At 47.4% G+C, this 15413-nt stretch overlaps 1 protein-coding gene across 2 annotated transcripts in view; it reads left to right on the forward strand.

Annotated features, from left to right (window-relative positions):
- The first annotated feature begins 6887 nt into the window (after positions 1 to 6887).
- The window catches only part of MEIS2 (Meis homeobox 2), a 173492-nt gene continuing 164966 nt past the window's right edge, over positions 6888 to 15413 (forward strand). For both annotated transcript variants that reach the window (XM_058806219.1, XM_058806220.1), the window contains exons 1-6: positions 6888 to 7170; positions 8194 to 8426; positions 10039 to 10180; positions 10672 to 10722; positions 11470 to 11520; positions 12430 to 12579. In XM_058806219.1, the coding sequence (XP_058662202.1) occupies positions 7159 to 7170; positions 8194 to 8426; positions 10039 to 10180; positions 10672 to 10722; positions 11470 to 11520; positions 12430 to 12579 (639 nt within the window). In that variant the 5' untranslated portion in view covers positions 6888 to 7158. The remainder of the gene's footprint in view (positions 7171 to 8193; positions 8427 to 10038; positions 10181 to 10671; positions 10723 to 11469; positions 11521 to 12429; positions 12580 to 15413) is intronic.

Consider the following 15413-nt stretch of genomic DNA (forward strand, 5'->3'; position numbering starts at 1 on the left):
TTCAAACAATGGGCCGAGCAGTTCTTGGGGAAAAAAAAAAAAAAAAGGAAATTCGTGCTTCGAGTGATTGCCTGTGTGTTGTGAGAGTCTCCGGATCATTTCAAAAGAGGTAGGAGTATATTGTTCTCTCCGGACTGAGAACTCCAGTGTAAAAATGAGACCGCTCCTCTTCTGGAGTTTTACAGGCAGCTGGAGAACAAAAGGGGATATTTTGAGTGAGCTAGAGCAGAGCTCTGAGCAGAGTTTGAAGCCTTTGCGGATTCTCTGATATCACCCTAAAGCCATTTACTTTGCCCTAACTGTCCTTTTGGTTCCCATGTTATACTGGAAAGATTAAATTTTTTTCATACTTCGGGATTCTTTGAACAATTGCAAACTAGATTTTTGACTACCCAGTGTTAACACTACTAGTGGGAAACCCTGACAGGTTTGTGGTTGTTTTCTTTTTTTCTTTCTTTTTTTCTTCCTCTCTGGTGTGTGATGGAAATACACGTCGACTGTTTACGGTCTCCACTTTTACAAACATCCCACTTCTACAAACATTCCAGCCTTAATAACATAATTAAAAAAAAAAAAAAAAATCCCATCTCTTCCCTGACTTCAGCGCTTCGCACCCACCCGTTTGACATAAGCCGGACAAACGGGAAGGGGTTCATCCCTCTGCCCCTTCCCGCGGCGGGTTTGGCCCCTCAGGGATGGAACCCGGCACTGGGCCTCACCACGTCCCGCGGGGGCCACTGAGCTGCGCGGCGGGAGCGAGCCCCGTGCCCGGCCCCGGCGGCTCGGGCTGGGCTGGAGCCCCGCCAGATAGCGCTAGAGGGCCGCTGATGGATGGAGGGATGGGTGAATAGATGGGTGGATGGGTGGATGGCAGCCCCGCCGGGGCAGCGCCGCGCACGGCCCCGGGCCGCGGGCACACCGCGCTCCGCAGCGCAGGCCCAACCCGCGGCGGGCCTGTCTCCTGCGGGGCCGGGGGTTTACCCCTAAAAAAAAAAAAAGAAAAAAAAAAGAAAAAGGCGGAGGGGTGGGATAAGGAGTAAAAAGCGAAGTAACAGGTAAATGAACCTCCTCCTAATCCAGCTCCCAAAGATCTCAGTCGTACCGCAGTCGAGGTCAAGAAAAGTTCACCGTGATGGGCTACCATTGACTTTCAGGACTAGAAAGATTTTCGACAAATAATAACACGTTACTGAAAAGCGAAGTACACCGCTGGCAGCCGGGGGGATCAGGGTGAGGAGCTAAATGAACCCAGTGATCTGCAGAAGCTAAAACGTGCATGATTTCACAGGGGCACCCGAGATGGGACCTCGAAAGTCTTGCAGCTGCGGGAAGTCGGAGGCGAATCAAAGAGTGCTGAGACGAATAAAAAGTGACTGAAGTTGTAAAAAACAACCGTAAGGGCAAAGGAGAGTGTGGTAAAGAGCGGGTTTGGGGGTAGGAATTTAACTGTGGCACAATCCTGATTGTAAAAAGAAAAAAGTACTATTTAAACTCCACACTTCGTCTTGCAAGCAAAACAAAAAGTAAAATTCACGTGAATTTCACTACGGTGTCACGGTGGTGTCCCGCGTGCATATTTTATCAGGCAGATTGCTTTCTTCATTTATTATGACACATTGCCTAGAATGATAGTTCGAGATAAAAAGCCAGTTCGAATATGCTAAATTTTTCGCTGTGTTCCATGATATCCTTGACCCGTCTAAGAGGAGTTTTGCTTTCAAATGCAGTCTACGTGTTACCGAACACAATGGCATCCTCCAAAATACTTGAACTCAGCACACAAACAAACAAACATTGAATAAAGTTACAAACAAGATTAAGGTTCAAGTTATTTGTCCCTGTAGCAAGGCGTCAATTGTCCTAACAGATGTAGGGACGTTAAGAGGATTTAAACCGTGCGAATTTAATAAACCAGATTAGCAATAGGTGCTTTCCACAAGTGCTAAGAACCGGAAAGTAAATCTAGCCTAAATTACCCATCGGACCGGAGGATCACCTACAAGGAGAGCTCAAAATTTCCTACAGGGTACAATAGGATTTCGTGCAAGCATGGCTTGTTTCCCCCTAAAAATTTTCTATTTGCATTAAATCTTGTGATAGGAGCACACGCGCGTGCAAAACAGCGGTTTAAGGTCTCCGGTGGGATTTATTCTTGAAATCTGAAATATTACCTGTTGTGCCATCCGCTTTTGCAAGGCTGTGGAAAAAGAGAGAGAGAGAAGGAGGGAGGGAGAGATGTAACGAGCAAGCAAGAGAGGCATGTCTCAAAGCCAGCAAAGGACTAAGATGCCACACTTCGGAAAGGCTGATTGAAAACAGACTCTTCTTAACTTTTAGAGGATTTTCTCTCTCGCTCCCTCCGAGGGCTAAGAAGCCGATTTGGGAGTTTGAAGGGAATAGGTTTCAGCATCCATATTTGTTCTGGTGCACTTGTAAAATGCGATTTGAAGAGGATCTTTAGCCCTCTGATTGTCTTTGTATTGTTTTTCTTGAAACGGATCTTTTGCCCTTAATGAATCCCCACACAGCTGGACAGCTCCTGCTCGGACACTGAGAGCGCTAACCCCAAACTGACCCCAATTTGACACCACAAGATGAAATTTTACCGCCTGTTAAAACCATTTCCAGCCTCGGCAAAAGGAGCTGGCGGTTGACTGAGATGCACTTCCATACCGGACACCTCATTTCTCTTTGGACTTTTGAGCCGATCTATCAAAAAAAAAAAAAAAAAAAAAAAAAAGAAAAAACCCAGGCACCACCCCGACTCATATCTATCCTACACTTTTCCTGAAAACAGCCCTCGCTCTGAAAGTGATGCAGGAGAAATGGAAATTAGCCATTTTAATTTTCCCGAATTACTTTTTTTTTTTTTTTTAAAAAGAAATGTCACTAGTTGGGGGGGGTAAATAAAAAAATCACCTAAGTATGTGAAAGCCCTCACCCTCTGCACGCACGTATCCCATTTTCCTCCGAGTTCCCAACAGCATCTTTGTTAATACATGAGTACATTCACTTAAGGGCGCTAAATTGAGATCCCTTTTTAATGGCTAAACTGTAGCGCTTTATAAACCACCTTCTCTGTGTGCTTTAATCCACTGGGATAGTGATGAGGAAAAAGGCTTCAAATCTTTTCACGTGGAAAAAAAAAAAAAGACACAGGAGGAACATGAAAGATCTTCATTTACTATATGAAATTTCACTTTCTATCAAGTTAAAATAATTTTTAAAAGTTGGTCCCTGTCCCAGATTACAAACATGCACAGCAGGGCAAGACAACCCAGGGGGTTAATTAGTTTAGGAGGGGGAAAAAAATTAAACAATTGAAAGGAGCAGCACTGAACACTGCACAAGTCTTTGGCTGCTTTTTTTCAGCTTTGCTTTTAGTCTGTTTTCTCAGAATTTCTTAGTCAGGGCGGCTGAGATCTACAGAGACTTCTGCGTAAAATAGAATTAGCAAAAAAAAAAAAGTGGTACAAAATTATATACTAAACAATAAAATAATTTCTTCTATGGGAGCCAAGTAACCTAACTTTTTTTAAGAAAATTGATGAACTTGTCTTACAGCCTGAGGTCTAAAAAAATGCATGGAGCCTTAAATGTAGCCAGATTACTTTTGCACAGACAGTTTATAAGGAAAGACCTCTTCTTTGGTGATACTGAAACTATTTCAAAAGAGGCACATTTGTGTATCTCAAGAGACAAGGCTCTGGGTTTGCACTGCCACGGTTAAAAAACAAGCTTGGAAGCTACAAATATTTGAACCACGTCTTCTAAGCTGGCTGCATCACAAGCAAATGATTCCATGCAAGTTGAGAAATCTGGCATCTTTGGGGCACGGGGCGGGGGGGGGGGGGGGGGGGAAGGGAGGGGGAAGAAAGAAGGGGAAAAAAAACCCAAATAACATTCACCGATGAGATGACTAGATCTCTTAAAAAAAAATCTGCTAGAAAACTACAGCTGTAAAAGTAGGAAAGGATTTGCATAACCTACTGCTCTGTAGGTCTCCGCGCACCCAAAGGATTAGCCAAGCATTCATTACCATGAATATCTTGAATTACGTTACCGATTTATACGACAGAGTATAAAATACTGCACAAGAAGACTGGCTTTTTCCCTGCGAAATGAATTGACTTAACCACTGCTTGAAAGAGATCTACATACTAAGGGCTCTTCTACTCACCTCTCTTTACAGTCCCGTGAAAGTCAGTCACAGCAATTCGGTTGCTCTTAGGACTAGCTTTAATCTTGGAGGAGATCCTCTAGGAAAAAGAAAACCCCGTGTCTGCTCTCCGTCTTCTGGCGGGTTTTAAGCAGGGTGCAACTCTGGCTCTAAGTAGGAGAGGGACTTTTCTCCGTATTCCCCTCATATTTGTAAATACAGCCCTGCTCTGCAGGGCTCGGCGCTAGCGGAACATGCAGGAATGCCCACTGGCGTTTGTCAGCTCTCCACACTATCTTTCTTTATACGTGAGGGCTGATTTCCCGCAGACATCATTGTTATGATGGCTCATTTAATCAAACTGTTTAATTGCTCCGGTAATCACTATCATCATCATAGGTACTCAATCATTCATCATTTTGGAGGGGTTTATTGACCTCTGGAGCTCATTCCCTTCGCCTATTAAAATCAGGCCAAATATCTATAACTACCCCTTGAGTCATTTTCTTAAAGTTAAAAAAAAAAACCTCTGAAAAGCATCGTCATCACCACGAAAAGCAAAGCAAACCCAAATCTAACGGAATAATATATTTTCTGCCGTGTATTTTCAAAAGCCATCTATGTATGAGGCCACATTCACAAACGGGTACATAATCATTGATAAATTCCACTATTAACGGGATAGTCTGTTTTAGATTTTATGCGCAGGGGACCGTGAACGAGGGTGGGGGGTTGGGGAGGACAAAACTGCAGCAATCGATAGTTTGACCATCGCTCCTCCCCTAAACTTCAAGCATCCCCCATGATTGATGATCCCGGGTAGCTTTGGTAATTGACTGCTCTGAGGTAAGGCATGGTGTAGCTTCAGCGAAGTGATTGGGCGAGAGAAACGCACCAAAATTAACGCGCGCGCGTGTGTGTGTGTGTGTGTGCCTGTGCGTTCGGAAAAGTTCATTCGGTACTCAAGGGTGGTGGGGGGGGGGTGATGCATCATCTCACTTAATTTGCTAAATAACCCCACTGTAATTAGCACTACCATTAGAAGGCATTACCGAGCTAATACTCCAGCATACATGCCACAAGCGCAACGTCGATAAACGGTAAAGTCCAGCAACACACACACGTAAATACTGCGCTCACCGCCGGATCCGCTCAAAACGAACACGCAAACAGAAATCTACATAACATCTGGATCTCTCCTACAAAAGACTGAGCAAGACTTTGTTTTTAAGCCCTTTACAAAGCCTGGCAGCCTAATCGCAAAACTAAAAGGGATTTCCCCCTCTTCCCTCCGCCTATCCCCGCCCCCCCTCCCCTTCAAGACATCCAGAGCGTGTTCGATAGCAGCGATCACTTAATGAAGAGCGGTGCCCGGCGCGGTTTGCACGAGGCGCTCTCCCCATGCCCCGGAACGTCCGTTAGTTGTTGGCGGCGCACAATGAGCGCTCCGGGGGCAGCGGCGCGGCCGGCGTTGCGGCGCGCCGGCGGGGCCGGGCGCGCGGGCCCGGAGCAGCCTCCCCGCGCCCGGGGCCGCACCGGCTCCGCGCGCCCCCCCCGCGCGCTGTAGCTCCCGGTGCCCGGGGCTCGCGCACCGCGCGCGGCAGCGGCCGGAGCCGCCGATCCGAGCCAGCGGCCCCGCGCGCGCCGCCAGACGCCCCACGCCGCGGGTAATCGGAAGGTATTTGGTTGCTCAAATAATCTAGCGCAAACCGACCCGGGGCCGGGCTTCTACCGCACTTTTCTTCTCGCTCTCTGCAGTTTCCCCTGCCTCTCCCCCCCTCTCGCACACACGCACTCTCCCTGTCCTTCCTCCCCTGCCTCCCTCCCTCGCTCCCTCCCTCGCTCCCTCCCTCCCTCCTCCCTCCCTCGCTCGCTCCCTCCCTCCCTCCCTCTCGCTCGCACGCTCGCTCGCTCCTTCCTACACGCCGTGCTTCGCTCGGGGCAGGGGCTGCTGCGCGGCTCCCCCCGCGCGGCGCCGCGGCCGCCCCGCCGCCGCGCTGCGCATCCCCGGCGCTCCGCCGGCTGGGGCGCCCCGCCGCCCCGCGCCCGCGCCCGCCGCCGCGCCCCGCCGCTCCCCGCCGCCGCCGCTCCCCGCCGCCGCTCCCCGCCGCCGCCGCCGCCGCGCTGCAGGACTGGCTATGGCCACCACTACTTCCGGGTTCCGTCACTTCATTCTCCCGCCGATCAGCGCCGCAAAACTGAGCCTCTTCTATAAGGCAGCCGGCAGCCAACCTGCCAACACTTACTGACACTCACTCATCCCAGGGAGTGAGGGAGAGAGGGAGACAAAATACCTGCCGGGAGGAAAAAAAAAAAAAAAAAAAAAAGGAGAGAGGGGGAAGTCCGGGCTTTGCAAACTATTCAATTTTTCTTCGCATCTTTCCCCACCCCCCTTCACAAGTACTTTGAAAAAAACAAAACAAAACCAAAACCAACAACCCTATAAGCGATCCTAAAAGGCAAAACCCGAGCACGGAGTTACTGGAAGAAGAAACCGGGGTTAAAAAGATTCCTCCTCACTTCTTCATCATCATCAACCATCATTCATTCACTACCTTGACATTCCCTGGCTTTGATTGACAGCTGGAGTGGCAAAAAGCCATGAGACACGACAGTTTGGTTACATGTGGGTTGCTGACGGGCCGATCGTAACCTTCAGTTTGGGGGCTTGACAATTTTTTTTTTTTTTTTTTTTTTTTTTTTTTTTTTTTGCGTAGAGAAAGAAAAAAGGAAAAAGAGAGACAGAAAAAGGAAAGAGAAAGAGACAGAAAAAAAGAAGAAAACACAGAAACTCATCGTGGTTCTTGACTGTTTTTTATATATTGTTGTTGTTATTGTTGTTGTTATTACTATTATTTACCCATATTGGAGGATAGGAGAAGTCTATAAGTGGGTTGCAAAAAAAAAAAAAGGAATCTTCTTCACTCTAAATCACTTTCTTTGCTGGACTGGGATATTAAATATACGACACATCCAGGAGTTTATTGGAGCGCAGACTGATGGCGCAAAGGGTAGGTTTAAATCTCCAACACTTACCTATATATAAATCCTCTCTTAAGAGGGGCCTGTCCGATTTGCTCTCCTCTGTTGCTGATGATGATGGCGGCCACTATTAAAAAATAGCAGCAAAAATTATTCTCTGGCTTTTTGTGTGTGTGCATGAGTGTCTCTGTGTGTGTGTCTCTCTGCAATTGTTCCACGCTTTTTTCCTCTCTAGCTTTTTCCCCAGCAGCGCGAATTCCCTGTCTCTGCCTGCTCAGTAGCCCGGGTTTCACAGGGGAAAGCTTGCTCTGCTGCTGCTGCTGCTGCTGCCGCTGCCGCTACTGCTGCTGCCTAGCAAAGACTAAGAAATACATATGTGTGTCTGTGTATATACGAATGTATATATATGTATACACATATAGCTGCTTCTTTTTTTTTTTTTTTTTTTTTTTTTTTTTTTTTTTTTTTTTTTTTTTTTGTCTCTGGCTGTGACAAGGACAAGGGGAATTGCCACTAAATAATGTTTCTGGTAACTTTCAGATTATTTCCCCCTTTATCTACCTCCCTCCTCCCGACACATCCTACCTTTCCTCTCTCCTTTCTAGTGTTGATTTATTTATCTAGTTGGTTTTGATTCTGCTTGTTTATTTTTTTTTTCTTCTTTTCTAATGCAGAGTAACTCTAGTTTCTCTCCTCCGTTTCCTTCCTTTTCATCCCTGTTTCCTTGTTAGGGTTTCTCCTGCCTGTGCTGAAGAGGACCATCTTCCCCCACACACTCAGAAAGGCAAACACACTTTCCCCTTTTACCTCTTCTCGCACCCCCACTCCTTCTTCAGCCCCTCCAGCCTCTGCTCCCGGTCCCAATTGATTTCATTTTTAGCATTTCTCTCTCTCTGTTGTGGCTGTTCTTGTTTTGTTTTGCTCTGTTTGTGTCTGTCCGGGTGCTTTACTCTCTTCTGACTTTTGTTGTTGTTGTTTGTTTGTTTTTTTTATTCCCCCCTCTCTTCTCCTCTTTCTTTTTCTTTCTTCTCTTCCGGCCCGCTTTTTGACAGTACGATGAGCTGCCCCACTACGGCGGGATGGACGGAGTAGGGGTGCCGGCGTCCATGTACGGGGACCCCCACGCCCCCCGGCCGATCCCCCCGGTGCACCACCTCAACCATGGGCCGCCGCTCCACGCCGGACAGCACTACGGCGCCCACGCCCCGCACCCCAATGTCATGCCGGCCAGCATGGGCTCCGCTGTCAACGACGCCCTGAAACGGGACAAGGATGCGATCTACGGGTAGGTGCCGCCGGGCCGCCCGGCGCCAGGGCCCGGCCCCGCAGCGCGGGTGCCCGCGGAGCGGCCGGGGCAGGAGCGGAGCGGGAACGGGAGCGGAGCGGCAGCGGCAGCGGCAGCGGGGCGGGCAGCGGGAGCTCCCGCGGGGCCGCGGCGGCAGCGGCCAGCCGGGCCCGGAGCGGAGTGGGGCGGGGGGAGCCCCGAGAGCCCGGAGGGAAGGCGGCGGCAGGGCAGCCCCCGGCAGCCCGCTCGGGAGGGAGACCCGCGCGGTGGCACCGCCGTGGCCCGCGATCTCGGGACCAGGGCGATCCCAGCCTGACTCGGCTGAAGTGCCAGCACCCGCGGGAAATGGGTGCTGGAAAACAGACGGAGCTGGGTTGGAGAGAGGTGGTTTTGCCTTGTCCTTCCATTTTTCTTTTTTTATTTATTCGGTTTTTTCCGCTTTTGTGTTTTTTGGGGGGTTCTTTTCTTACGCATGGGGTTTTTTAAAATTTCTTGGAAAGGCCCACTTAGGAGTTAGAGACTCGTATTGCTCTGGATTTTAGTTGGAGAAGTGTTGTTCTGGTGTTCTCTGTGCCATAATACCACTCTTCCAACTTTGTAAATAAAGAGCTATTCACATCGCGGAAGGTAGTAAGAATAAAAGGGATTCACTTCTTGGAAGCAGCTCTTCCCAGTGACAGAAGACATAAATACATTGGGGGCAATGAGCTGAATTTTCTATTTAAGAAAGAAAGAACATGGAGAAAAAGAAACCCATACCCAAGGGTTTCTCAAGCCTGCACCAGGGCTTTGCTTGGAGGGAATGACACCGATTCCCTTCAGTGCTTTTTGGAAAAAATACTAACTGATCCTAAAAGGAGAGCTAGTAACATCTATGACAGAGTGTGGGGCCTTGATCAGACACTAAAGGGGAAAAGAAACAAATGCATGCTTACTACTTAGCACGCAGATAATTTTTTTTTTCTGACTACACCAACTATGGGAAAATATTTCGCGAAGTGCTCCCTTCCTCCACCCCCTCCCCAGCTCACTTATCTGGACAGATGGTATTTTACTTGGGTGTGCTTCCTAAGCCAGGAAACTTCACCACATTTTTGTTAGCAGGCCCCTTGAAAAATAAAATTACGTATTAAGTAGTTTGCAGTTTGCCTAGCTGTACTCTCGTTTTAGGTCATAGCTGGAGGGTAGGGATGGGATCTTCCAGGTTTTGCGGTATTTTAAGCTGTGGCAAAAGTGTAACATTCTCAGTTGAGCTGCTGCTGAGCACGTTCGGTGCCTTGTGCGTTTAGAGAGGTCACTTTTGTCCTCGTCGGTGAGGACTGCACGGGGAATGTGGCTCGGGCATTGCAATTATAAAATTAAAAAAAAAAAAACCCCAAACAAACAAAACAACAACAGCCAGCTCACCACCAAAACCAGTATTTTTATTTCAAAGTCTGGTTCTCCAGTGCTCTGCCCGGGGCATTAGTGCGAGACTGCAGAGTGTGGCTGTGTCCGTGTGTCCGTGCCTGTATGTCCGTGCATTAAAGAAAAAAAATACTTGTTGATTACAGCTCTTCTTTCCCCCTCTCCCCCACCCCCTCCCCTCTCTTTGTGTGCCACCGCCCGGTAGGCACCCGTTGTTCCCCCTCTTAGCTCTGGTCTTTGAGAAGTGCGAGCTGGCGACCTGCACGCCCCGGGAGCCCGGCGTGGCCGGCGGGGACGTCTGCTCCTCCGACTCCTTCAACGAGGACATCGCCGTCTTCGCTAAACAGGTCGGGCACCTCTCCCCCGCCCGCGGCCCTCACGGCGCTCCCGCCGCCCCCTCCGCGCCCGGCCCCGCACGGCCGCGCTGGCAGAGGGGCAGCCCCCCTTTCCCCGCGCCCCTCTCGGCGGGCGGGGTGCGCCCTGCTGGCCCGGCCGGCCCCGAGCTCCCCCCTGCCGGCAGCCCCTCCACGCCGCCGGGCTGGCACTGCCGGGCCTTGCCCTCCTGCGCTGGCCACAGGGAAAGGTGGCTGCGGCCGAGTTCTGGAGGGGAAGCAGGCAGGGGACCCTCAGGAGAAGGCTCCCGTGGGACCGGCGGCCGGCTCAGTGCCGGACCGGCAGGAGCGGAGCGGGCTTCTCTCCGCAGCTCGGTGACCCGGAGCGCTCGGCCGGATTTTGGTAGCGGCCGGTTCTGTCAAAGGCATTTTCCCCTTTCGGGCGATCCGGTTACGGGAGTAAAAACAGCAGCTGTAGTTCACGCCGCTTTTCCTCCTTCTTGCAGGTCCGCGCCGAAAAGCCACTTTTTTCTTCAAATCCAGAGTTGGACAATTTGGTAAGGCCTGCTCCTTCTTCCACCGCGCTCCCTGTCGCCCTTGCCGACCCCTCCGCCCCGGAGCGGGCTCAGCGGCGCGGCCGGGCAGCGGCGGCCGGGCCGGGCACCGGGTGCGCCGGCGTGGGAGCGGGGCGCCCGCCGGTCGGCAAGCTGCCGTCAAGGGGCTTCAAAGAGCTTTATTCTTAGAGCCAGTCAGAGCAAAGTCTCAAGCCCCAATGCATTGCAAAGCTGAGTTTGAAAGCCACGGGAAGCTAAAAGTGAAGGAAGTAACTGCTTAAGAAGAGAGAGCTGGAGATTTCTAATGTAATTCTTTTGCTAATGTGAACGATTTCAATATTCAAAGTGCCTAAATCCGCTTGTAAAGAAGATGCCAAACTATTCAAACACACATTCACCCCCCTTTCTCCTGCGGGCGGGGGTGGGGGTGGGAGCGTGTGTTTGACTTCTCTGCGAACCCTCAGGGATGAGGGCCGGGGTGCTGAGGGGAACGAGGAGAGGAAGAGGTTTTCTCCAAGATCGCGGTAATAAAGCGCTAATCACCGCTCCTGGAATAAATATGATAAAAATCAAGTGTTTAGGTTAAAGTTGATCAAAATTGTTAAAGCGTGACCAATGAGCTAAAATCCTGTATAATGACCGCGCGCCCTGACAATCCCCTTCTCCCCCTTTCCCACTCGGGCTCGCCGCTCTGCCCAGCCCCCGTGCTCCTGTCTCCCACGTAACCCCTTGCTCAAAACTTTCTTGCAGATGATCCAAGCAATACAAGTACTAAGGTTTCATCTTCTGGAATTAGAAAAGGTAAGAGCCACGGAGGTGGGCGGGGGGCACGCCATTCCCTGCCCCCTCTCCCCTCGCCCTCTGCCCCCCCCAGCTCCCTTCCTCCCGACTGTTTGGGCTGACTTGTAAACACGGCCAGAGAAGATAGGGGTAATGCATTGTGACACCGTAACCTGTGCCATCAGAGCATGTGACATCCGACAGACTTGCCCAGACCGTTTTTTCCCCTTTTTGTGTGTGTGCAATTTCAATATTTACTAATATTAAATATTAAACCCCTTTCATCCTTCTTACTCCTTTCCTCAGTAGAAGCTCTTTTTCCCACTCAGAAATATTATATTTAACAAAAAGAAATGAAACCACTCGTTCTCCTCTCCGGCTCTGGCAGGCACATTAACCCCAAGCAAGGACTAAATGTTTGGAAGAGGCAGGGGCCCCTGCAGGCGTGGGCAGGGGCTGTGCCCTGGGACAAGAATGGCTCTTCCCACAACCTCAGCAAGTAGCTTCATTTTACTGCTCCCGGCCATTTAGACCTTTTTTTAGCCCCGGTTTAAACTGATCCCGTCCCGAGTGACTAGTTGTACCTGTCTGGGTTGTGTATGCTCCGGAGATACCACCTGGGTCCAGCTCCCAGTGTTCCGATGTTATCACCAAATCCGATTTTCTTCAGCACTCAAGTCCGAGCCCACTATCTCTCTCTCTAACTTGTTGCTGCAGCAAGTCTCTAGAGAATAATACGTGCTGCAACAATTTCTCTATTGTTTCCTTGCCTTCAACTATTGTCCCCCTTAATTAGAGTTACTTAGAGTTACTTGTGGAGTAGATCAGAGGGTTGAACTTGTTACAAAAAAAAAAAAAAAAGAAAAAAAAAAGTGCCGAAACACGATAGTTAGCCATTATTGATTCTATTATTCTTGTTATTCTTTTCAGGTTCATGAATTGTGTGATAATTTCTGCCATCGGTACATTAGTTGTTTGAAAGGAAAAATGCCAATAGACCTCGTTATTGATGAAAGGGATGGCAGCTCCAAATCAGACCATGAAGAACTCTCAGGATCTTCCACAAATTTAGCCGATCATGTAAGTCCTTCTGTTTTCTTTATGACACTTTTTAAAGTTTTTAACCTGCTTAGAGGATTTCCTGTTCTGGATTTCCTTGCTTTGCTGCTGTTGTCTGTTAGTATTGTTACTACCTTAACCTCCTGCAAGCTTGAATCCCATCTTCAAACTTTCTTCCCTTCTGCTTTGCAAAGTTGTAGAAATGCAAAAGACTCCTTCAGTTTTCATCTGTAAAGCACCGAGTTTGCAATGGTTTGTAAAGTTTCCTAGTCTGGGTGGCTTGGAGAGCTAGCAAACTGTTGGTTTGATGTGGGGATCAGTGCTTTCTCCTGTTCTTTGCCAACTTTGTAATCAATGCATCAATGTAAGGAAACACAGACAAGAAAGTTAGGAAGAAAGTTTGCTGATATGCTCCCCCCTCCCCTCTCGTGGGGATGACAAGTGATGAGAATTATTGGCAATACTACACTACATTAAAAAAAGGGGTTAGCACATTAGAGTTTCCAATGCTTTTGCTTTATAGCAACTTATTGTCAGAATATGGACTTATTGCCAAACGCCTGAAGCATCTTCATAATAAAAGACAGTAACCTTGATGAAGCAATTATTAACAATGTATTACAGAAAGTTGGAGAGAATGATGATTGAGTAACCGTAGGTTAGCGGTTGATTTTAACACTTTAGGAGTTGGTGAATTAGTGTAATGTGTGTAGTACTGAACATTGGTGTGCATGAAAGGAGAGTGCCTTTGTTTTTTCTGAGTTTTGGAGTGGCTCCTCTGATCCTTCAAAAGACGTAGATGCAGAGAGACTTGGGGATGTGGAGGGAAGGATTGCAGCTGGTACAGCAGAAAAGGAAAGGAATAGCTCTGGTTGAAAAGGGTGGGTGTGAATTCCACTTTATTTATAGGAACGCATCCCTGGGGGGCAAAGGGGTTTATACAGTTTTAGATTCAATTGAACTAATAATCTAAATGATAGAGTCTAATATTTTAGCGGTTGAAATATTAATTTAACACCCGGTGTGAAGTTAACCATGCTTTCTGCACAGGCGCCTGCCTTTATTTCCCAGTGTGTTAAGAGTAGCTGGAAGCCCAGGGAGAATGAGCTTTCTAGGAGCTTTTGTTTCCTTTGAAAACATGTTGGTTTTGTGTGTATTTGGTAATTACATTAGACCTGGACTGAAGCTGAATTGGGAAATAAAATAATAATAAATTCTTCTGAATGTCCCCCTTCTGGCGTGGCTTAGTTATGGGAAATATTTTTGGACCCAAGCCTTAGCTTTCATTTTCTCATTTGTATTCAGTAAACATTGCATGACAGGGTTTGTGCTGGTTTACATTTTAAATCTATTATTTTCAGAGAAAAAAAAAGTATGCAGGTCTTCCTTAAAGTTTATCTGCTTCAGCTAACTCAGACGTAGGTAATAAACTCCATGAGGCATGACACAATTTCAAAAATATTTGTTTCATGGCATTTTACAACCTTAAATTCGTGGGCATAAGTATTCTGGGAGAGTACTAGAAAAGAAATTGAAATGAGTGGCAACCTGAAAGATAGTGAGTCACTGTGTAAAATTTAGAGAAACAGAAAAAAAAAATACATGTTTCTCCAGTACAGTTTCTTTACAAGAGTGTGTTTCAAGTGGAAGTGTAGAAATGGAGCATGCTTATGTTTATATTGAAGAGATTAGATAAACTAGCCTGTTTAGGGTTTCTGGCAGATGGCAAATGCTCAAGCCAATTTGCAGTGCTCCATTATAATATTTAAATTCACACACAATGATAGGACAGGAGTGGAGGGGGTTAGCATTTTGATAATTTGGTAACAATTATCTTCCCCAAGAAGAATCTCCTCTTGCTTTTGTGGCCCCAAAAACAAACTCAAATAAATATGACAACCCATTTGTCTTGCACCCGTTAGGGTTTACCACTTCATTGGGTATTATAATTTAAAGCCTTTTACTTCCTGGAGATTTGAGCTATAACATTTTTACTTTAGCCCCCTGCTATTTGTTTTGAAAGGAAGCAATAATTTGTGCAACCAGAACACCAACTGGGAAATGAAGAGTTGTATCACATAGTTACATTTTATTCATGCGTTTTGGGAAATGTGTCTCCTTATTGGATTTTTTTTTTTTTTTGTATATTAGCTTGTTTTCCTTACAAAACTTTAACACCTTTTTATAGCTTAGTCAAACTACCATGTTTTATATTTGCACTGTACAATGTTCCAGCAGAAAGAAATGCATCTTTATTCACAGAAAAGGAAAAGCTTTAAAAAAACAGCTAATATAAACATGTAAGTCTATTTAAAAATGAGCTATCATTTCTGAGCATCTACCTGAAAATGTAGCAGTTCAAGCATGCAAATTTGTCCAATTTGGCTCTCCAGGTTTATTTTTTTTTCATTTGCCTTGATATGCATATTTAATATATAGCCTTAGGCTAGATCTCATTTGGTGAAAGTTGGTGTAGGGGTGATGATGAGCCACTTCAGAAGGACAGAGACAGCATGTTGTTTCCTCTGTTTTATGTATTGGCCCACTATTCTGATCTGCGGGTCTTCCCCTCATGGTTTTATTTGCACATGAAATACTAGGAGCATTTCAACTGATTGGCTATGAATAATGATAGCCCAAAAGAAGTGTAGGTTAATTTGTTGTGTGCCAAGGTTTCTCTTGTGGAGGTGACAGTTTGTGACAGCTGTTTGACACCCCAAAAATCCATACCCCTCTATTGTTATTAAGTGGTGTAAAGCTACCCTGTGTGTGTTTAGTGTGAATGTGAGGGGTTGATAGTAGTGGCAGAGCTGAATTAGGAACTAAGGCAGCTCTCAGCTTTATTGTTTTTCTAG

This window comes from Ammospiza caudacuta, chromosome 6 (genome assembly GCF_027887145.1).
Source record: "Ammospiza caudacuta isolate bAmmCau1 chromosome 6, bAmmCau1.pri, whole genome shotgun sequence".
Lineage (NCBI taxonomy): Eukaryota > Metazoa > Chordata > Aves > Passeriformes > Passerellidae > Ammospiza > Ammospiza caudacuta.